At 38.1% G+C, this 25318-nt stretch overlaps 1 protein-coding gene across 4 annotated transcripts in view; it reads left to right on the forward strand.

Annotated features, from left to right (window-relative positions):
- Positions 1 to 25318, forward strand: part of LOC149203398 (phosphoenolpyruvate phosphatase-like) — a 345157-nt gene that overhangs the window by 254754 nt on the left and 65085 nt on the right. For all 4 annotated transcript variants that reach the window (XM_089403422.1, XM_089403425.1, XM_089403423.1 and 1 more), the window contains one exon: positions 18165 to 18385. In XM_089403422.1, coding sequence (XP_089259548.1) covers positions 18165 to 18385 — 221 coding nt within the window. The remainder of the gene's footprint in view (positions 1 to 18164; positions 18386 to 25318) is intronic.

Here is a 25318-nt window from a genome sequence, read left to right on the forward strand (position 1 = left end):
GGCATTAGTTGCAACCCTAGAAGGGATTTTCCTCTAGTCGCTGGCCCTTTTAGGGCCTCTCCTAGCCCAATGTCATCCTTTAAGGTTTTGACATCAGCTCTTGTGGGCTCATCTTTGGAACCCAATGGAGGAATGTGGACCCAGGTGGGAGAAATGATGGATGGGGTAATAATGAATGGAAAGAGGGTAACCTAAGTGGATAAGGAAGCGAGACCACACTATCAAAATTGGGGTTTCCCATGAAATACCATCCCTGAAACCAAATGGTTAGTAAAAGAGATCCCACGGACTAGGATCCAAGGTTAATTCCTAAAGGGGTCTCGGGGACAGAAAGATGTTGGGAATCACGATTGCTGTTAGACCAAAACCTACAAGTGTTAGTCAACGATCGCATTGCTAGAGACAAGGATCCACGAGATGTGGTTAGTCCATGTCACAAAATACATGGTGAGCATTGGTTTATCCAATGTCCAACATTCTCCCCCCCCCCCCCCCCCCCCCCCTCAAACGCAAGCCAGGTGTGTATCGAACTCATGAGCTACGGTCTGATACCACTTGTTGGGAATCACAATTGCCGTTAGACCAAAACCTGCAGGTGTTAGTCAACAATTTCATCGCCAGAGATAAGGATCCACGAGAGGTGGTTAGTCCATGTCACAAAACACATGGGGAGCATTGGTTTATCTAATGTCCAACAAAGCACAGACCTAACCCATTCTTTCCACTGAATCCCCCCATGAATCCATACCCAGAAGTGTCCATGATAAGCAATACTCAATTTCAAAATGACAAGGCATACCTTTGGATTTGGGAGGCCCACCTTCAAACATACGATCATGGCAGATGGGTGAGGGACCACATGGCTGGCTCAGGTGGCGAAGAAATGGCACAAGGCGCTGGCTGTCTATTGAGGACCATCTTGGAGAATTTTTTCTCCTAGGGATACTAACCACAAAATGGTGGGTAATAGAGCCCTTCTATCTTCCTCTAGAAACTCGCACTTCTTTCCAGCTCCTTTTCCAGCGAGTAGACAATTTCACACTTTTCCAACTTCTAGCTTCAGAGATCGAACTATGTGAGAGAGAATGAGATGCTCCAAATGAATTCAAACTCCTTGTATTTATAGCCCTTCTGTGAGGTTGAATTACTTGACTTGAGGCCAAATTGATCTTCTTGAGGCCGACTTGGTGTGGAGGAGATTAAATTCATTTTTGACTCAAAAATAATTCTTTTTACATGATCCGAAAGCCCAAGAAGGGTCTCTTTAAATGTACAATAACTTTAATGACTCAAAATAAATCCTAGAAGTCCTCAATGAGGACTTTGACCTAAAACATGATGACCCAAGCATGGAACCCATGCTTTTATAAGTCATCATAAAAGAAAAATATTTTCTTCATTCTTTTGATAAGTACATCTCAAATATATTTATGAAGACCGAACCTAGTTACAAATTTCAACTCTCCCTCTTAATTAGGGAGGTATTCATCAATACAAGTATGTTGGGTCCCTATAATACTAGTGATTACCCCATTACTATTGTAGTTATACCCCTTATTTATATTGTTGTGCCCCTATTACCCCCATGTTATTTCTGTGCCCCATAGAATCCCTCTATTGTTATTTTTGTGGCTTTATATTATTATTGTTAGGTCGGCTGGATTATATTGTGACTCCTTAGACTCCTATATATAGAAAGGAGGTTTTGTCATTTGTATCATCCAAGAATTGTTCATTTATGTAATGTAAAGGAGGTTGCCCCCTCGAAGAGGCTGAATTCTAAGGCGTTGATCTATCTTTTCTTGAGCTGGTTTCATAACATTTGGTATCAGAGCTTTGGATTCTAGGGTTTCGCTGCTCCAAACAGGTCATCGTGGCATTTTCGCTATAACTTTTTTTCTGTGACGTTTCAGAAGTCGCAAAAAAAACCCATTTGAGAAGAAATCGCTTGAACCTTGGGTCCGAATTTCAGAGCTTTTCGCGCGATATTTGCGGAGATATGATCTGAGGAAGTTGGTCTTTTTGCAGACTCCTGAATTACATTCAAAACAGGTGACCTGGGGAAAATCGTCATAACTTTCTCTCTGGGGATCGGATTGAAATTTCGTAAGAAGGTACAGAAAGAGGACGGACTGTAGTTTCTTGTATGTGTGTTTCAGATCCAAAGGTTGAAACAGTGACTCGTGGCACGTCGTACAAGTTCGCTCTACTGAACTAGTCTAAAAACAAGTCACTGTGGGAGATTTCACATAACTCTTCCTTGGAGAATCCAATTTGGGTCAGACTTGTGGCATTGGAAAGAGGACGCAGAAGGCTACTACAGGTCACAATTTCAGAACTGGATGATCCGAAATTACAGAGATACATCAGATTCAATATCAGGCTTCTATAAAGTGAAAAAAGGTGTGTAGTTTTTTTTAAATTTTTGTGTAAGCTTGGTTTAACGGAATTCAAAGGGCATAGTAAAGCATTATTATCGGTAACTGATGCCCCGAGGAAAGAAAATGCAAACACCTAGTAAGGAACCTGAAAGCTCTAGCATGACTCATGAAGAAGAGGAAGAAATGCTACATGATATATCAAAATTACAAGAACAAGTGCAACAAATGTCACGCTCACAAAAGCTAACAGAAGCTAAGATAAATGGCGTGGAATCTAAGATAAATGGCATGGAAGCTAAGATGGATGATTTGAAGATAGATTTGAAGACAGATTTGAAGAGATACATGGCAAATTTGAAGACAGATTTGAAGACAGACATGGCAGATTTGAAGACAGATTTGACAAATTTTCTACAAGAAATACTTACTAATGGTGAAAAGGTAGTAAAGGAAACTCATGATGCGAACAAAAGAAATGTTAATCATGATTCCATAGACTCTAATGTTGGATCGAAGACCCACCATATTCCAAAAATCGATATGAGGAAGTTTGATGGCAAGGATCCCGCCACATGGATATTACAGATGGAGCAATTCTTCGATCTCAATAATGTGCAAAACACACAAAAGGTACGTATGGCAACTTTATATTTGGAACCAAATCAGTTTGTATGGTATCAATGGCTTTGCTCTCGTAAAAAATTTATCACTTGGGCAATTTTTACGGAAGAATTGATAGCACATTATGAGGATACAAAAAGCAACACTTTTTTTAGCCAATTGATAAGTCTCAAACAAAAGGGTTCAATAATGGAGCACATTGAGGAGTTCCAAAAATTGAACATAAGGGTAAAAGATATTCCAGAGGAGCATAGGATTGATGTGTTCATAGGGTCTTTAAAGGATAATATCCAACATGATGTTCGCCTTTGGGAACCTGATTCATTAGAGAAGGCATTCAGGTTAGCAAGAAAAATGGAAAGCAAAATTATGGCAACCAGGAAGCATACCACTCACAACTATAAAGACGGAAGTGTTGTTGCCCTAGTCTTCCACAACCTATAAGGTTGACACCACAACAATTGGAAGAAAAAAGAGCAAAAGGGCTTTGTTACAGTTGTGATAGCAAATACACTAAAGGTCATAAGTGTGCTGAGAAGAAATTATTCTACATAGATTGTGAAGAGGAAGAAGAAAAGGAGCAAGAAAGGTCAAAAGAAGAGGATATACTCCAGGAACAAAGCCTAGATGAAGAACAAATAAATCCGACCATATCTTGTAATGCATTGGCGGGAATTACCACTCCTCAAACCATCAAGATAGAAGGACAAATCAAGAAGAAAAAGGTAATAGTGTTGATTGATTCAGGAAGCACCCACAATTTTATTCATTGTAGGGTAGCAAAAGAATTGAATTGCTTCCTATATCCAGCACCAGAGTGTCAAGTGATGATTGCAAATGGAGGAACAATAAATTGCTCTGGAAAGTGCCATAATATCAAGCTATCCATGGGAGAATATGTATTGACTAGCCCAATGCTTTCCATTCCAATGGGAGGTGCTGATGTTGTACTAGGAGTCCAATGGCTACAATCCTTGGGTACAATAGCTTTTAATTTTCAAGAACTTTTCATCAAATTTTCTACGGAAGGAAAGGAAGTTGAATTAAGGGGTATTGCAGGGAAACCAGGAAAGATAATCAGCTCTAATGGTATGACAAAGCTTCTAAAAAAGGAGCAAAGAGGTGTAATTGCACAATTATGTTCGCTAGATGTTTCCACATTGGAATCATCTATTTCTCCAGATCTCCAAAAAGTCCTGGACAATCATTCCAAGGTATTTGAGACTCCCAAAGGTCTCCCACCTATGCGTGATCATGATCATGCTATTCATCTGATTCCAGGAAGTGTTCCTCCAAACATCAGGCCGTACAGATATCCCTATGTCCAAAAAAGTGAAATTGAACGTATGGTTGCAGAAATGCTAGAGGCTGGTATAATTCAACCGAGTCAAAGTTCTTTCTCTGCTCCAGTAGTATTGGTGCACAAGAAGGATGGATCATGGCGCATGTGTCCAGATTATAGGGAGCTCAACAAGCTCACTATTAAAGATAAGTTCCCCATTCCTGTCATTGATGAATTACTGGATGAATTGCATGGATCAATTTACTTCACCAAGTTGGATCTTCGTTCGGGATATCATCAAATCAGAATGAAGATTGAAGACATTCCGAAAACGGCATTTAGAACTCATGAGGGTCATTATGAATTTTTGGTCATGCCTTTTGGCCTTACCAATGCACCTTCAACATTTCAAGGTTTGATGAATTCAATTTTCAAACCATTCCTTAGAAAATTTGTGTTAGTATTTTTTGATGATATACTAATCTACAGCAAGTCTTGGAAGGATCATGTTGAACATGTTGACAGGGTGCTACAACTATTGGAGGAGAAACAATTATATGCAAAAAGATCCAAATGTTTCTTTGGAGTCCAGGAGGTGGAATATTTGGGTCATATTGTATCTCATGAAGGAGTTAAGGTAGACCCTAGCAAAATTAAAGCCATTAAGGAATGGAAAATCCCCACATCCATAAAGCATCTGCGAGGATTTCTTGGGTTGACAGGGTATTATCGCAAGTTTGTTAAGAATTATGGGAGAATAGCAGCACCTCTAACAACATTATTGAAGAAAGATGCATTTTCATGGACTCCGGAAGCAACAAAGGCCTTTGAACATCTTAAAGAGGCAATGTGCCAAGCACCGGTCTTAGCTACACCGGACTTCACAAAAACCTTTATTGTGGAATGTGATGCTTCAGGAAATGGAATTGGTGCTGTTCTAATGCAAGATGAAAGACCCATTGCTTTTGAAAGTCGTCCAATCAAGGGAAAGTTTTTAAGCAAAGCTATTTATGAGAAGGAAATGTTGGCAATACTCCATGCACTTAAGAAATGGCGACCCTACCTAATGGGAAGACACTTCAAGGTAAAAACGGATCATGATAGCCTTAAATACTTTTTAGAACAAAGATTATCCTCTGAAGAGCAACAAAAGTGGGTCACAAAGATGTTGGGTTATGACTTTGAAATCATCTACAAAAAAGGGAAGCAAAATGTGGTGGCAGATGCACTCTCAAGAAAGGATGAGGATGTGGAAGCATTGTTGTGCGCCATTTCTATTATCCAACCAGATTGGATAAACGAAGCAAGGGAGGAATGGAAGAATGACGAAGAAGTGTGGGCACTTATTCGAAAGCTACAACAAGATTCCAGTACGTCTGATACATTTAGCTGGCAAAATGATTCGTTATGGTACAAAGATCGCTTATACCTCTGTAAGAATTCCCAGCTAAAACAAAAGATTCTTATGGAATTGCACACTTCTCCCTTAGGAGGGCACTCAGGATTTTTAAAAACTTACCACAGGGTTAAGAAGGAATTTTTTTGGGATGGCCTTAAATCAGATATTCAAAAGTTTGTGGCGGAATGTTTGGTTTGCCAACAAAATAAAGTTGAAACAATTAAGACACCGGGTCTATTACAACCTTTATCCATTCCAAGCCAACGTTGGGAGGAGGTTTCAATGGATTTTATCACAGGTTTACCCAAGTCTGAGGGAAAGAGTGTCATCATGGTGGTAGTTGACAGACTTACCAAGTATGCACACTTTTGTGCATTATCACATCCATTTAAAGCCAGTACAGTTTCTACTGCATTTATGGAAACAATTCAAAAGCTACATGGAAACCCAAAGATTATTGTAAGTGACAGAGATCCCATTTTCACTGGAAATTTTTGGACAGAATTATTTTCTTGTCTTGGTACTCAGTTAGCTCATAGCTCATCTTATCATCCTCAATCTGATGGGCAAACTGAGATAGTAAACAAATGTTTGGAAGGATATCTTCGTTGCTTTGTATCTGATAAACAGACACAATGGGTCAAATGGTTGCCTCTGGCTGAATGGTGGTATAACACTTCCTTCCATACAGCAACAAAAATGACCCCATTTATGGCACTTTATGGGTATCAACCACCATCCATCACATCATATTTAAGAGAAAATTCTAAGGTTCAGGCAGTGGAACATCACATCGAACATCAACAACAAGTCCTCCAACTCTTAAAGGATAACCTCGTGTTGGCACAAAATAGAATGAAACAACAGGCAGATCAACATCGCAGTGAAAGAAGTTTTGATGTAGGTGATTGGGTATTCCTACGGCTACAACCATATAAGCAAATGTCCCTAAAGCAAGCTAAGAAGGATAATAAATTATCACCAAAGTATTATGGTCCGTACAAGGTGTTGCAAAAGATTGGTACTATGGCATACAAATTGGAGCTTCCTGCAGCTTCTCGATTGCACCCAGTTTTCCATGTTTCATGTTTAAAGAAGGTTATAGGCGACAAGCTCCCAGTTCAAACAATATTGCCAGAACTTGACGAGGAAGGAAAAATTATATTGGAACCGGAAGCAGTCACAGAAACAAGAACTCGACAGCTACGAAATCGATCAATTTCAGAGTATCTTATCAAGTGGAAGAACTTATCCGCTGAAGATTCCACATGGGAGGATGAGAATTTTATGCAGAAGTATCCAGAACTACTCAAGCGTTGAGGACAACACTTTTTTGAAGGAGAGGGGCATGTTGGGTCCCTATAATACTAGTGATTACCCCATTACTATTGTAGTTATACCCCTTATTTATATTGTTGTGCCCCTATTACCCCCATATTGTTATTTCTGTGCCCCATAGAATCCCTCTATTGTTATTTTTGTGGCTTTATATGATTATTGTTAGGTCGGCTGGATTATATTGTGACTCCTTAGACTCCTATATATAGAAAGGAGGTTTTGTCATTTGTATCATCCAAGAATTGTTCATTTATGTAATGTAAAGGAGGTTGCCCCCTCGAAGAGGCTGAATTCTAAGGCGTTGATCTATCTTTTCTATCTTTTCTTGAGCTGGTTTCATAACAAAGTACAAGGAATATCTCAGAACACATGAACCATGAAGAATTTTAGGCACTGTAATGCCATGGACTAGATTCCTGTCCAGGGCAATCTATCCAAGGTCTTCCAACAGTTTAGACGCCGCAATGCCATGGGCTAGATTCCTGACTAGGGCAATCTATTCAGATGGGACTAAGATGGACTAAAGCTGTCAACCTCTCTAGGTACCATCAGGCTTACTTACTAACCATCAACCCAGGGATCTAGGTGCATATCCGAGGTCAGAGCTCCATGACCAATGCCACCCTCCCTAGTTGGGAACTAGACATCAACACAAAGTGTCGACCAAATGTCCTCCCAGGCAATGTCTCACACAAAGCCTCAACTTCCCAATTATTCTAATCAGTAACAAATCCTTCCAAATCTCTCCCATTCAAACTGATCGACAACTCTAAGCATGTCAGAACATGCTATCAAACTTCTGAGAGATTTACCTGTACAAACACAACCCTAATCAGTAACAAACTTTCAAATGTACATAAATAGATACAAACCTCCAGGATCTTCCAAACAACTTGATGTTGCTTCTCAACTTTCCACAATAGGACTTAGAGCTTTCCCAATGAATTTTTGACAGAAGATTCCTCAACCATGTAGCTTCCTTTCCTACTTCTCAATGCAACAACATATTTCATAAATTGATCCAGCTTATTCTTATCTCAACAGCCTTCAAAATGCATTCTCCAATGTTCTATCGATGTGTCCATCATGACTATGATATGACCTCCCTCTCAACATGGGAGATTCCATTCAATAATGCTCCCTCTCAATCTAGGGAGATTTCTTTCATTCAAGCTCCCTCTTAATCCAGGAGATTTCTTTCATTCAAGCTCCCTCTTAATCTAGGGAGATTTCTTTCATTCAGGCTCCCTCTTAACCTAGGGAGATTTCATCTAGACTTCCTCTTAATTTAGGGAGTTCTACTTCTTTTCTATGACATTGGAAAATCTTTCATGGCTTCCATTATTCTCATCAGAGTTTATCATGATCATCATCATTCACATCATGCATCACATCAACTTTATTTTATGAGCATCTTCACCATATTTGAAGATTATGTACCTACACAACTTAGATAGCAAGTACAACCAAATCTATAGAAGCATGAAGTTAGCCATATCAAAACCACAGAAACATTCAACTTTATATATCAGATACCAAAACTTAATTACAAAAAAGGAGACATACTCTTCAACTTCTTACTAGGGCTTTTGTCATAAATACTAGACTACTCCATTAAGGCTTTGAGCATTTCATAACCACTTTCATTACATCTATGGCTTCAAAGTTTCTTCTAGAGTTATGACATACCCTACTACATCACCCTAGAAACAATTCAGACAAATATAGATCTACAATGTATCTAACAACTTTTAGAATTCATATGTTAGACTTCTTACTAGGATTTCACACAAACCCTAGATTTCATGAGATTCAACAATCAAAACCAATCATAACTCAACATGACTAGCTTCCATGTAGATTTTCTCAATCAAACATCAATCACAACTAAAACTCAGATTTCAACAATCTTACACAAATCTCAAATTATCACATTGTCATCATACATAAGAGATTTTCACTTCTATTAAGGTTTAACTCCAAAACCCTAGAATTCACAAATACTAACAAATTTCAACTAGGGCTTAGTTCCAAACCATAGGAGTCATGACCATCAACAATTAGGTCAACTCATATATCTAGGATTCCATCATCATGCACAAGCATATCACAACATGTGTTAGTCAAACCCAACTACACAAATATCAATAAGAGTTAGACATATAACAAACTTGATTAGACTAGGGTTTGATTGGACAAACACACATACACCAAGGATTTCATTTCTAGGACATTATAAGGGTCTTGCTTATACACTCTACCAAACCCTAATGATTTAGGGTTTGAACACAAAATATAGCAAATGCTAAATTACCAATTCTTCAAAGATTCACAATTTCATACATTATCATTCAACCCTAACAAGTTAGGGTTTCCATAACCATACCAAAACCCCAAACAAGACATCATCAAAGCATCAATCAGTTACTTTAGACTTCATTAAAACATCAAACATTTTCTTTCAACAATAACCCTAAGAAGATTAGGGTTTCACACATAATCATTGACATACCCTTAAGTTAGGGTTTTCACAATGAACCTTTTTAGGGTTCCATAAGAGAAATCAGAGATATGAGGGTAGATTTATCTAATGATGAATCACCCAATCAAGAATCTTTAAGATTTAGGAAAGCTAGACACAAAGATGTTAGTAATAGCTTATCAAGAATGAATATGGAGAGAGAAAAACTTGTAATTCAAAACATACCTCATGTCTCTTAACAAACCTTGTACTTCCAATGCTTTGTTTTGTGAGACCTTCCTTGAGTCTTTAACAAGTTTTCCTAGACAAGGAAATAAGAGGAGACATGTGATTAGTATTTTATGCAAACAAAACCAGATTAGTAAGGAAAACTAAATTGAAAATGGTAATATGATACTTATATTTGGAGGTTGATGAGGGCTCCCTCCAAGCTTGAGGGATACCTATAACCTTAAGAACAAATAAAAATGTTTTTCCAAAATGTTAAACCTACAAACCTAGAAATAAAAAAGAAATAACAAAAGCTTAGATCAAAGGACTTAGTAGTGTAAGTCCCCTAAATCCAATTCTACGGCCTTAGTTTTCTTTGGAGATCCTTCTTCAGCTACATTGGCTTGATCCCGACTTCTTTTCTTGTTCTTCAGATTGTTGGGGTAGTCACTTCCATAGTGACCCATCTTGTGGCATTGGTAGCATTCTATCTTAGACATATCAACCTTTTTTCTTGGTCATCTTGACTTCTTGTAGTGTCCTTCTTGTGAGAGGCAAATTATGCATTTGACAACTTTTCTTCTTCGTTGTTGGATACTAATGAATAATGAAATTCTCATTTCTTCTTGGGTATAGGCATTTCACAGTTGTTCAAAGGTGGGAGCTTCTTTCCAACTATTGAGACCTAAAGCAAAAGATCTCCAAGTAGGTGGTAATCCCAATAGTGCAGTGATTACTAGCTCCTTCTCCGGTACTATTTCATCTATGGCTTGAAGTTCATCTCTAATCCTTGATATCCTTACAAAGAAGGAAGCCATTGTATCATCCTTTGTCATCTTTGCAGTCCTTAACTCATTCTTCAAGCTTACTACTTGACCAAGATTTTTGATAGTGAATAATTTTGTCAATGCCTCGTACATATCTTGAGTGTGGTCTATATTGGAAATGTATGGGAAAAGATTGTCCTTAATGCTTTTTACCATTAGAGTCATAGCCAATATTTCCAATTCCCTATACTTTGCTTTGTCTGCATCACTAGATTCTTCAGTAGGTTTCTTCAATGTTCCAAGGGGACGCGTCCCCCAGGGTCGGCTGCGCGCACCCCTCGCACCCCGCGCACCCGAGACGGGGAGTCTCTTGGGGGTGCGTTTCCCCACGCACCCTTTTTGGGGAGTCTTGGGGAGACGCAAGGGGGTGCGTTTCCCCAGTGTGGGAGTCTAGACTCCCCAAGACTCCCCAAAAGGGGTGCTTCTGGGCGTCCCCCTTCAGTGTGGGAGTCTAGATTCCCCAAAAAGGGTGCGCCTGGGCGTCCACCTTTAAATTTGTCTAATAAGACTTAAAAATAAAAAATTAAAAATCAAAACCATTAAATTTTTTTTTTAAACTAAATAACTAAAACTTAAAAGTCTAAGCTGAGGGACGGTGAGCCGAGTCATTGCCGTTGAGAGACACTGAGCCGAGACAGCGTGCTGCGCCCCCTTGCAGGCTTGTTGTTGGCAGTTTCTCCAGCCGCTGTTGTTTAAAATTTTGACCACGACTTTCAAGTTTCAGCCGCAGCCGAGCATCCTCAGACCTCCTGAGTCCTTTGCCGTCAACCCTCTGTCCCTGACCTTGTGCGGCTCCACCTCCAGGTAGACATTAAAGCTTGAAATCTGAACTGTGATTTTTAAAATTTTTAATTTTTTTTAAAATTTGATATCATTTGTTTAAACTATAATTATAATGTTTTAAATTTTAATAATTTTTAAATATAAATTTTAATGAAAACTTCAAAATGCTTCAAAACACAGTCACTTGAATTTAATTTTTATTTTTTGCTTATGTTTTTGTTTTTAAATTTTAATAATTTAAATTTAATTCTACTATATTTGCATTGTAAATTTTAATTTACATGATGATTTTTTTTTTTTTAACTCTTCCTACAGGGCAGAAAAACAAAAAAAAAAATTGCAAAATAAATTAAAACAGTGACACAAGAAGCTGCAAGCCTGCAAGTGTAAAATCGTTGATTACAACATGAGCATTATTTGAATATTTTATTATTGATTTTTATTTTTGTTTTTCGAATCTCATGGTATGTATGAATAATAATTAATTCAATAATGAGACTTGTCACTTGAGTATGTCATATGAATGATGTATGTATCAAAATGAATGATGAGGATGGATCAATGATTCAAATTTCAATTGTCTACTTAATATTTTTATGCTTTCATTATTTAACAATGAACAATTAATATGAACTTGAATTACACACACACACACACACATATATATATATATACCTCGACGACTCCCCGCACCCCCAAAATTTCCCTAAAATTTGAGGGTACTCCCACACGTCCCCCCCTGTGCGTCTCCCCGCACCCGCGTCTCCCCGCATCGGAGTCTTGGTGGAACATTGGGTTTCTTCACCTTCCCTCTAACCACATCTAAGACCTTGTTCTTTTCAAGAATGAGGTCATTCCTCTTCTTCCAAGATCTGTAGTTTGATGCTCCTTCCAACTTGTTCTTACTCTTTAATGTGTTAGACATTGTCCTTGAAGTGAGCTTCTTTTCTTATAAGAGCTCTTTATATGATCCCTAGATCAATCCTTTAGTAGATACTCAAGACTGCCTTTTTCCTTCTTCACCTTAGCTCTAATACCATGTTAGAAAATCCAAAAGGCAGAAAGATTTCCTAATATAGATAAGTACTTGTGATTCTTTTATCTTTTAGTTCATCAAGCAATTACCAAAACAATAACACAAGGACAACAGATGTAGGCAGACAGCCAGGGAAAAACCTCTATCTAGGGGACAACCTAGTCAACAATTCTTCCTTCAATAGATTCTCTAGATAATCCAAGACTCTAGACCCAGACAAAGATTCCCTCTACACCAAGTCAACCCTTAATCCTTCTTTCAAATGACAACCCTTCATAAGCAACTTCGACCTGACAGCATCAGTAACAGTCGATCCAATGGCAGCTTCGACCTAGCAGTAGCTTTGACCAAACTTGGAGAACTTCGATCTCCCTTGTTAAACCTCGGAATTGAGTGAGATTTGTACCAAAATTTCGATTTTGAGGCCTTCTATCTTCCTCTAGAAATTCACACTTCTTTCTAGCTCCTTTTCCATCCCTTAGACAATTTCACACTTACAGCTTCAGAGATTGAACTGTGAGAGAGATTGAGATGCTCCAAATGAATTCAAACTCCTTGTATTTATAACCCTTATGTGAGGTCAAATTACTTGACTTGAGGCCGACTTGGTGTAGAGGAGACTAAATTCATTTTTGACTCAAAAATAATTCTTTTTACATGATCTGAAAGCCCAAGAAGGGTCTCTTTAAATGTACAATGACTTTAATGACTTAGAATAAATCCTAGAAGTCCTCAATAGGGACTTTGACCTAAAACATGATGACCCAAGCATGAAACCCATGCTTTAATAAATCATAATAATAATAAAAATATTTTCTTCATACTTTTGATAAGTACTCTCAAATATATTTATGAAGACCAAATCTAGTTACAAATTTCAACACATCTTGGATTTGATCTTTCTTCTTGTGTGAAAGGTTGGAGAACTTGGTTCTCTACTCCATTGGTAGCCCCAGGATAGAAACCCTCGGGTGACTTAGTGGGATTGGGCGAGTACCCATCTCCCCTCAGTGAATTCATCCAGAATTCACAAGAGAGCTTAGCAGTGCAGTTCATGTCAATTTGGAGGGTTAGTGCAGCTCAACAGATTATCTTGGAGGCCAACTTCTAGTTTCAACTATTCTTAGCTTATTTGCATATAACCTTGTTTCGTATAATAATAAAGTTGAGATTGTTTTCCAATTTACTGTACTTGTTTGCTGCATGATGATTGCTTTATTTTACATGTCAATTTTTTGTAAAATTTATGAGAATTTGGCTGTGAAGATTTTGTTTGAGAGGCATTTCGGGAAAATAACTGTAATTTCCCATTTGGAATATTACAGGAGATGAGACTTAGTGTTGCGAATGGTTCTACCAACAGTAATAGCAAGGGACCAAAGGAGGAGGATGAGAAAAATGTAGTCCTTGCGGGAAAGGGGAAGGCGAAGAAAGGTCCTAGTCAGGGACAAGGATCAGGAGGAGGCGAGAGAAACAAGAAAGATTTGTCAAAGATAAGTGATTCAGGCGTGGTGAGTATGGCCACTACGTTACCCAGTGTCCTCAGAGAAAGGAGGACAAGAAGCAACAGGAGTAGACAATAGTGTCAATAAAGATTGATGAACTAACCACTAGATTGGAGGAGTTTGCATTGATAGCAACAGTTCCTCTAGGAGGAGGAGAAGCTTGATACCTATGCATATTGTTAGTTTTTGAAGCATCAGATGGGGTTCTAGTCTCGATAGTTGTCAGAGAGGCTAAGAAACAATAGGACTCCAAAACCCATAAAAGGTTTTAGGAAAATCCACCTATAAATGCCTTAATTAAGTTAATTAATTAGTAATTAAATTTTTCCTAAGTCTAACTTAGGGAAAATGATTAATTAACAACAATTAATTGAGGAAGGTGAGGTTTCTCTAGAAACTCACAAGGATCAACTAGGAAATAATCTCAGCCATTGATTAAGTTTTAATCTTGGCCATTGGAGTTCCATCTGGATATTATAAGGAGAGGTCGATGGGTAGATAGAGGAACACATTTGAGATTGATTTCCTTGGGTAGTTCAATTTCTTAGAAAGCAACAACATTTTGCTGCAATAGTTCGAGCTAGAAGGGACATAGATACAAAGAGGGGCAGAGATTGAGTCTGGAGGAAGTTTTCCAGTTCCGGAGAGTAGCTTGCAGAGAGGCAGAGATATCCATGGAGAGGCTGATGCAAGGGCTACGTAGTAGCCTCTAGAGGGCAATTCGATCTTGCTGGAGAGAATCTCGTTTTCAGTTCTAGAGGGCGGAAAGTTTTTCCAGAGTGTCGGAGAGACATTTTCTCAGTCAGCAGCAAACATGACAACTTGAGTAGCAATTGTTCTAGGCAGTGCATTTGGTAGGCTGCGTAGAGGTGACGCAAGGTCTGTGCAAGCCAGTTTGGATGACTCACTTGGAGCTGACAATTAGAGCCCGGATTGCTTGTGGGGTGAGGAAAATTCCTCATAATATTTTTGCCAGTATTTTTCTTTGTAGGATTGCTAGATTTCGACATCCAGTTGTACTCAGAATTTCTCATTATTGCTTAATAATAAAAACCCTCAGCTGCTGCACCAGTTTTCCCACATTGGGTTTTTCCGGGGACTTTTGTCCAAAAACAATGGTGTTATATTTTTGTGTGTGCCACTATTTTTGCAATTTCCAGTTTATTTTCTGCATTATTTATTTTGGTGAAAATTGCAGTTGTGAATTATTCGTTGTTTGCCATAGAAAATACTGTGTTAATTAATTTACAGTTAGAAGAATAATTTCCAGTTGCTGCAATAGTTGAAAATTTCACACATATCAAGTTGGGCAAGCCCAACGCAGATGCAACAAGGAGATTAGTTAAATTAATTCCAGATTGTTGTAGTAGGACCATCACCTTTGCTACAGGGGCCCACAGTATTCAGTAGCAAGATTAAGCATTAGTAGAACTAGTTGTAGCCAGATGCATTTGATAGACAGTTGCAGTGACACAGGTAGTGCGAATTACAGGTGGAGTTCCAACAAGCAGATTCCCGACATAAAACTATGCAGTCCGATATCTGGTGCAAGAGGACAATGCGAGTTGCCAGGAGGGAGCAAAGAGATTACCATGGGAAATCGAGACTCATAGGGAGTCTAGCTTTAGAGGGAGTAGCCCTATGGTGTTGATTTGGTAGCTCAATGACAAATTCCAGTCATTTGACTAGATTCCTCTTCCGAGAGGAACAATTTGACCTCTGAAGCACTTGATTTGGACAAGGGAAAGTGTATTTTTGAAGTGACGCCCACAATGACACATTTGATTAGGTCGGCCCTTAAAGGAAATTTGACACCCTTGGAAGCCTATAAATACAATTCAAGTTACCCTCATTTGGACATCATCATTAAGCATCTTCTTTTTCTCTCTTCTTTGGTTTGGTTCGCACGGGTCTGAAGTAGGTTTGTGGAATTTGGTTCGTATAGGTTTGAAATTTTAGGATCTGAAGCTCGCATGTGTGATTAGGGTTTTTGATTTCCAGCCACAGGGTTGACACTAGAATTTTTCGGCTATAAACCCATGCATACAGGCCTATTTGTATGGTCGGAAAGCTTCAACTGCACGCATGACTCTCCCTCCGTGCAACTGGGACTTAGGGTTTCATTTTTACAAGTGACCGCAGTTGACCACAGTTGATCATAGATTGGGAAAGTTAACTCTGATCAGTATTGTTGCTGGGATCATATTTTTGGATATTGTTTGGTGGAATTTTTGATGGATAGTTTTGTATTGGCTCATTGTACTCTCTGTTGAACATTTTATGACAATCTAATAAAAGAAGAATTTCAAAGGGTTTTCCCCCTTGTGGGGTTTTTCCCTGGTCTTTGACCAAATCTATGTCTCTTGTTGATGTTATTGATTGTCTCCTATTGTCATTGCATTATTGTTCTATCTTTAGTTACTATTGATTGATGAAAAAAATTAATTGCTATTGAAAAGATTGCTAATTGAAGAATTGAATTGGGCTAAAGTAATTGAAATAGAATAAAGCAATGTAAAAATTAACATGGGATCAAAGCCAAGATGAAGGGCAAGCCCAAAGGAGACGAGTTGAAGCAATCATCTTTGAAAAAGTTGAAGGAGCCTATCTAATCAAGTCAAGATGTCTACTTCTTACTTCAAGGAAAATGAGAAGCTGGGTGACTCATCTAACTTTACTGCTTGGAAAATCAGGTTGGAAATCATAGCTGATGACAATGATGTTTGGGAATACATTCAAGGAAAAGTACTCGAGCCTTCAGAGAATGTTTCCACTGCTGCCAAGAACAAGTACAAGAAAGGTGAGTTAAAAGCAAAAAAAATTATAGCTGATGGTTTACAAGATCATTTACTTGCATATGTTGGAAATTTGAAGAAGTCTAAGGATATGTATGATAAGCTAGCTGGCATGTATGAAGTCAACAATTTGAATGAAATCATCTCCTTGAAAGATCAACTCAAAGATATGAAGATGAATAAAGGAGAGTTTGTGCAATCCTACATTATGAGGATATCTCATCTTAGAGTGGCAGATCGATTTGGCTGAGTAGGGGTCGATTCAGCTTCCAGATGTCGGGAAAATTTTCTAGAGGGCCGAAGGATCACTTCCAACAGCTGCAGCAGTAGGCATAATGTTTGACTCAGAGGAAGATTCCGAGAGTGCGAGTTACAAGCTGCACAACATCTGTGCAGAGGCCTGCTCAGGGGTCTTCGACGACCAGTTTTTTGAGTGGTGTTGTGCCGGGATTGCCCGTGGAGGGAGAAATTCCTTCAATAATTTTGCCAAATATTCTTGATGAGGGTTGCCAGTTTTAGGCATCCAGATTGTATTCAAATTCTTCACGGCTTCATAATAATAAAACCCTCATCTGTTGCATCGATTTTCCTGCATTGGGTTTTTTTGGGGACATTTTCGAAAAATAACTATGTCAAATTTTTGTGTGTGCACTCTATATTTCTCAATTTCCAATATTGTATTTTCCGCAGTGTTTTTATGGTGAAAATTGCAGTTGTGAACTTATTTGTTATTTTCCATAACAAATAAAATGCACTTACTTTTAACCAATCAGAAGAATAATTTCCATTTGCTACAATAGATTAGAAAATTTCATTTTTCACTGCCAATGTGAAGGATCAGAGCTGCGTTAATACACTTCTTTGTTACTGTTGTTATATATTGCTGCATTTGTTCAACTTTTTTGGATTGGCATCTAGTTATGCCCATGAAACTATGAGGAGATAGGATTGATGTTGGATTATAAAGCTTGAATCACTCAGTAGTCAATAAGTTTCCTGGCAAGTTATCAGAGAAGCTACCAATAATGACTTGGGTATACATTTTCACTCGTATTGAGTTGTGAACTCTTTGTTTTCTTCCTTACAGGATAAACGGTGTAGGAAAATACCGTTATCAAGGATGGTGCCTTATTCAAATTATGTCTTTGTTTTAGCCTCTGCATTGCCATTGACATTTTTCCTATCCTACAACATATCTTGAATTATGTTTGAGCTTTATTTTCTGTCATGTGAAAAATATCTGGGATGTTGTTCTGAAATGCTTGATAATTTTTACATAGTACTTAATTGTTCTGAAAGAAAAATTATCAAGAGACAAACTCATGTAATGTTGCTTCAAGGAAAGTAAACAAATATATGAGAATGAGAATAGAAATAAAATTTAATATCAAATCTCTAAAAGAATGCCAGCCATCTTGTGCTATTTTTTTGTAAGTGAGAGTGGAGTTGGTATTATGACTGCTCTGTAGTTTACGCTTATGACTTGTGGGTACATTTTCAAACAGTAAAATATACACCTCAATGGACTTGGCTACGGAGAGAGCTAAAACGCGTCGACAGGAAGAAAACACCATGGCTTTTAGTTCTCATGCATTCTCCTATGTACAACAGCAATAGTTACCACTACATGGAAGGAGAAAGTATGCGTGTTGTATTTGAGCCATGGTTTGTCAAATACAAAGTTGATGTTGTGTTTGCAGGTCATGTTCATGCATATGAGCGATCGGTAAGATTCTGTTATTTTCTTCTTGCACCTATGCATTTACCCTATTAGTAATTGATTTTTCATTTCATCACGCGAATTATGTATATGAGCAAAAGTTAATGAAAAAATGTTATCTTTCACAGAGCAAGGACCCCACAAATGCTAGTACCTATAAGAAAACCTCTGAAAAACCTGGGTTAATAATTTTTTATATATTTCGAGAAATTACTAAACTAGAGATACTATGTTTGCATTCTCTGTGTTCTCCGTTTTGTGCAAAGAGGAACACAACATAACATAGATGAATCATTAGCTCAATATTTCTTAAAGAAGGGCAATATAAGAGATGAAAGGAAACAAAATTCCAGTGAAAACATGTAACTGCATTATTGTTTCCTGAAGTAACGAAATTATATTCTGAGTCAAGTAACTAGGAACAGTATGAGGTCCTGTTCTCCCTAAAGTTCAATAACTTTAGTTAGGTTTAGAAGGGAGCCTTTGTTTATATATATATACACTAAATGTTTTGTCACCATCCAATCCCTTATCTTTTGTGACAATGTCCTAAAGCACAAGCAAGGCCTTGGAGGAACTAAGAGAGGCTACCCACTGTCACCATAGTAACGCCGTCTTTCACTTCAGGCCTTTTCTCCTTTGGCACAAGAGGAGTATCCCTAAGATAAGATTGCCAAGGATATACAATGGAAGCTCAAAGTGGAATGAAGAGTTGGTCTTTAGCAAAACAGAATTTGTGGTATGTATTTCTATAAGTTGATGGCTGGACAAGACTAGTGTCAATCCATTGGGCAAGTGGAGTCAAGGAATAACTATGAAGGGAAACACTTACAATCTTCTTTCAAATATGTTTAGAAGTGAAGTCAAGGAATAACTATGAAGGGAAACAATTATGATCTTCTTTCGAATAAATTTAGGAGTGAATGCAGTTGGAACTAACAATTCACAAATAGCCCTATCTTGCTGTCCATTAATACAGGAAGTTGTGAAAATCCAAATTAAGGAACAGTTCCAAACATCTATGAGGGTGTATTTACAGCTAGAAATGGTGAATGACATCCAACTCTCAATTAGGAGAAAATATACACATATATTTCCAGCAATAAACACACAGATTTCAAAGGGTGTGAAATTTTCCTAACTCAAGATAACCGTTCTATGTTTCTTTTTCAAATAACTCAGATGTTGAATTATTTTAATCACATAATTAAAATTCTGAACATGCAACAGTCACACATATAGTTGGAAAACATAAATAGTTCAAGCAAAATAACTTTTCAAATACACAAAATTCTGTCCTTCAAATCAGCTTACAATTAATGATCAAAATTTGCTAGGACACCTCAACTCTGAGATTTTCATGACACTGAACACTAAGATCTGCACTACATCTCCTTCTGCTCATTCAGATATGCTAGATTTGCTTGCTGGATACTCAGATCCACATTTTACTGAACTGTTGTACAACATTGTTTGATCTGATCTTGACCTTGTCTCCTCTCTTGTGCTCTGAATCTGCTCAGCTAATCTTTCTCTAATCTCTTGAGTCTTCTTGATGTCCAAAATGTGTGTGTGTACAACTTCTCCCATCTTGTCCTATTTATGCTTTGAATGAGATAACTAATTTCTTCGATTTAAACAACTAATCTCCCCTATCTTAGCAACTAATATCAACTATTCTCCTTAATCTTAGCAACCACCTTATTTCAACAATGAGATGTACAACTAAGATTACATGAAATCCAACTCACTAATATTTTGGAAATATCTAGAATATTTCATTTAATTTCCTAAGATTTAAGAGATCTATGGAAATTAAACTTTCACTTTTCTTTAATAAGTTAGATTACAAGATGGTATCATTTCCCATTTTTATTAAGTGGTCACTAGAAGTTGTCTTGAAACACTTCTCACATGTTCACATCTAACTTGTGCATGAAGTTCCTGCTCGAGCTACACTTCTCAACACTCTTTCTTAGTGAGGAAGGAATTCTGCCCCATTCCAAGTTTGCCTTTGAATGGTTCAAACTTCCCTTTTACTAAGAGCTTGGTCAGAATATTAGCTACTTGTTAATTGATGGGAATATATTGGAGCTTCACTGCTCCCTTCTAAATCCTATATCGAACAAAGTGATACTTGGTCTCTATATGCTTGGACCGGTCACGAAATACTAGATTTTGAGAAAGTTTGATACAAATCTGATTGCCACAGTTGATCACCATGGGATCCAACTCTTGATCAAGTAATCTTGTAAGTAAATTGCAAAGCTATATGGCCTCACAACTCGTTGTACTAGTTCCCATATGCTTTGCCTCCGCTAAGCTACATGCCATGGAAGTTTACTTCTTGTTGAACCAGGATATTATTGTTGATGCCAAACTAAAGAAACACCTTGAGGTTCTCTTCTTGTTTGCTGCATTGCGTTCCTAATCTAAGCTTGTATACCGCTGCAAATTCACTTCACCATCTCCAAGATATTTCATACTCCATTGTGTCCCTCAATTACTTGAGCACATGTTTTGCTTCTATCCAATGGTCTTGCCATGGCTCATAGTTATCATAATCGGACCGGTCATTGAACTGGTAGACCCCTTGGGCTGGGAACTGGTCATAACCGTACGGAAACCAGTAAAATAACTGGACCAAAAAATGGTCAACCAAAAACACATAAAATATTCAAATTTTATAGAAAAACATATATATTCATGTGCATCTGTATGAGTCCAAAACATTTATACACAAATAAGCAAAAATTCTCATTTATATAACATGTAAGGGTGCACATAACCAAAATAGCACCAAGTGCTATCAATCTCTAAACCGAAAATACATCAGCAAACAAGCTCCACATGGCCTCTAGCATCCAAAAAAAATATGCTACAACAAATACCTACATATCATCAAAATCATTGCCTATATTGGTATCTTCATCATCAATATCACCCTCTAAGCATTAAAATAAGATAGAAAAATCATAGAATGTCAAGTCAAGATTTTGTTTGAGTGATGGGTATTTTTTTTAAATGAGGAGTTCAATAACCAATGCCACTAACATCAAGGTACATAGAGGCTTGGTTCTCTTGGTCAAATACTAGTTCCATACCCTCGTACATGAGAAAATTCAATGTAACATTGCAATCCCCCCAATCTTCAAATCCTAGAAAAATTTTAAGTCTATTGGATTTGAGTGAGATCTAACATTCTACTTTCTCCATATGAAATCCAATGAGGTCAAAACCACTCTCAAACATCCAGAGTCATTTCATGGAAATGTTAAAAATTTAAGTAAAAGGATGAAAATGAAAGATAAAGGATAATGAAATGCATGGCAATAATAGGGCATATGCTTGAATATTAGGCACCTATTCTGGGCTAGTGCCCAACTAAGACAAACATTAAAAGAAAAAAGCAAAACATGCCCCCCTTGTTGTGTTCTATGTGGCTTTACTGTACCGAACCAGACAAAAATGGTTCATGTCATCGGTTCAAACCTATTTTTGCCTCAAAACGGTCGAACCGGTCTGAATTGGACGGTCCAGTTTGGTCCTTATAACACTGCCTTGGCTTCACCATGGATTGACTCAAGGTGTTTGCTACAAAACATATATCTGGTTCGATGTTGACTAAATACATCAAGTAGCCTATCAACAATCTATATAATGTGGGATCCACCAACTTTGAATCTAAAGTTGTTAGTTTCTTCAAATTGGTGATTGTGGGTATGGCCAAAGATTTGTAGTCTTCCATTCGAAATCTCTTCAAGGTTTCAATTACATAGTTAACCTGTCCAAGGAAACTCTCTCATGGCCTTTGCCAAACCTCCAAACCTAAGAAGTATTGCATCATGTTGATGTCTTTCATCTCAAACTCAACTGCTAGATTTGCTTTGCACCTTGCAATGATTTTTTCTACACTTGTCAAAAACAAGTCATATACATACAATACCAAAATAAGCAGTTCAATCCCAACAAATATATAGTATGAGTTAGGATCAATTTTACTTTTGGTGAATCCCATGCTCAGAAAATATCCATCAATCCTAGAATATCATGCTCTTGGCTCAAACTTGAGTTCATACATCGATTTCTTAAGCCTACAAACATTAGACTCCTTCCTATGTACCTCAAAACCTTGAGGTTTTTCTATGCACACTTCTTCCTTAATGATCCTATTAAGGAAAGTTGCCTTCACACCCATTTGATGTATCCTCCATCCCATCATTGAGAAAATAGACTTAACAACTCTAATGGAAGTGTACTTGGCATTTGGAACAAAGGTATCCTCATAGTCCACTCCTTTTTAGGAGTGTTGCCTCAAAATCTAGCAGGTCTTCTGAGGATAGCTCACAAGACAAGAGCTAGACCAAGGGACAACAATATGAGGTTAGTCCCACTGTCTCCACAACCACTACCTCCTACTCTTTTGTGGACATTCACCACTAGGGAGGCTTCCTTAGATTAGGTCACTTAAAGGATCTATCAAGTACAAGGGATAAAGTGACAAAATAAGCTCAAAGAGGACAACTCTACCTAAGAACATGGCTTAGCTAGCACAACAGGGCAATTCACATCCTCTAATAGGACTATGTGAAAATTTCTGAATGTACACATCAGAAACCCCTATTGCAATTACTGGTTTAACATCTCCTACTTGTTCTTTGCATTAACAAGTTATTTAATTACATAAATATCGATGTAAAACACTATTGCAACCTACACATACATACAGATCATGAATTGAAATACACTGAGACAATCACACAAGGGACACCGTTATTTTTGGACAATCGTCCCTGGAAAAACCCAATTCAGGAAAACTGGTTTGGCATATAGAGGGTTTGTATTATTAACCAGATTCTTGAATACAACTAGGGTGCCAAATATGGCTCACCCAATAGAGAAAAATCCTGGCAGAAGTACCTTTATTCGAAGATAGATATTCCGGCAAATTCAGCAACTAGATGATCAAACCCCCAGATGACCCGACTGTTCCCAGTGCTGGGCAGCGATGGCTGCTCCAAGCTTTGCGCTGGAATTGCGTCACCTCCACAATGAGCCTCCCTTGCTCAAAAAGTCGATTTTCTGAACTGCTCCCTCTCTGCCCCACATAATATCCCCAGCGCTGCCTCTAAGGGCTTACGTCAGCCCCTACGGCTTCTGCGTCACCTGCGTCAGCCCCTACGGCTTCTGTGTCACCTGCGTCAGCCCCTACGGCCTCTGGGTCACCCTCTCTAGGACTGCGCTGTCTCTCCCGGTGCTTTCTGCCTCTCTACTATGTATTATTTGGCCTCAGATTGAAGTTCCCTTACCGAACTGCCCCTCACTGCAACTCAAATCACTAGCTATTTCTCAGCAAACCTTGCCCCAGAAAAATTGAACTCTTTGATCAATTCGGTGTTTTTCCGACTGACCCTCAAGCCTCCTCTTGTACTTTTCTTGCTGATGAATCAATAGCTGAGATTAAGTCCCTAATCAATGGCTAAGATTAAAATAGACTTGATCCTCGTCACTTAGAAGTTTCTCACCCATATTCTTATTAATACACATTAATATTTTTATTTTCCTAAGTTTTGACTTAGGAACCCATTAAAAATATTAATTATTTTAATAAATCCTCATCCAGGTGGAATTTCTCCAAACAATTTATGGGTTCTTGAGATCTCATGTATTCTAGCCCCTCCACAAAGTTTCAGAGCTAGAGCACGTCCGATGCTACCCAAAATCAATAGACTATTTAGGGCACAATGTGACCTAAGGCTTGAGAATTAGCAAGGTAAATAAATCAACCTAGGATCACTAGGCCAAGAAAAGGCTTCCAACAAATGTATACCTCCAATTTATGGAGAAAGAAGCCTTCAATAAGCCCCAAGTTGAAGCCTAAGGAAAACTAGGGCTTTTCTAGGGCAAAATCTACTTAAGGCAATGGTTGGTTGCCTCAAAATAGAGAAATTAATCACAGGAATGACTTGATTTTGAGGCAAATTCCTCACCTCCACATGTTGAATCCCTCTTCCCAGAATATGTTTCAAACCCTAGTTGAGAAAAGGGCCCTTGCCCTAGCTAGTAACTTACCTTAAGAGGTTGAAAATCGAGGTTTAGAGGAGAAAAGTGAAGTTTAAGATGAGTTTCAAGGTGATCAACCATGTAACAAAAGGCTAGTGTTTGGACCTTTGGTGATGGAGTCTTGATGGTTAAAAATGGCTAAACCTTGGCAAAAGAGTAAGGGAATAAGAAACCCTAGGTTTCAAGCCCTAGCTATCACTTTTGTGAGTGATCAAAGACAATGGGAAGAGCTAGTTGAAAGATTCACCCATGGGATTGTCATTCACATTCTATAAGTGGGTAATGCATGCAATACTATCATCAAGAGTCCATAGAATAATCTCCAAAAACAAATTTGCACTTAGAAACCCTAAATAATCAACCATTCCATACACTAGCCACAAAATACAAAGATTTATCAAATATAAAGTACGCTTAAAAAATATAATGCATGAACAAGTCCTTTATTACTCCAAAATGACATCTCCAAAGCCAAAGAATAGCTCCATTAGCAAAATTCCACCGTAGATCGCATCTCCACAAGATACAAGCCACAATTCAACTAGGCCAAATTCTCTAAGAGGGCTGAAATAGTCACAAGTTATGATGATAAAATGAATTGAAACTATCCTCTACTTATATGAGGATTAGGTCACCTAATTTTAGTTTACAAAGCTCCTAAAACAAGTTTGATTGCCAATTGACCTTGGGTTACAAGCCAACCCATTAGCTAACATTAAGTTATGCCTAATTCACCTAAATGTGTGAGCCGTAGCCTCTAAAAAGTTGACAGTGTTAGGGCTTCTTTTGGTGCAACAAGCCCTCCCTAGTCTCTTAGTGTGAGACCATCCTCATCTTGCCTCTGAATCAACTCCTGCCCATTAGGTTGTGTCAAAG

The sequence above is a fragment of the Pinus tabuliformis genome, chromosome 2_1, assembly GCF_031772625.1.
Source record: "Pinus tabuliformis cultivar Carrire ecotype Pingquan chromosome 2_1, CPIR1, whole genome shotgun sequence".
Lineage (NCBI taxonomy): Eukaryota > Viridiplantae > Streptophyta > Pinopsida > Pinales > Pinaceae > Pinus > Pinus tabuliformis.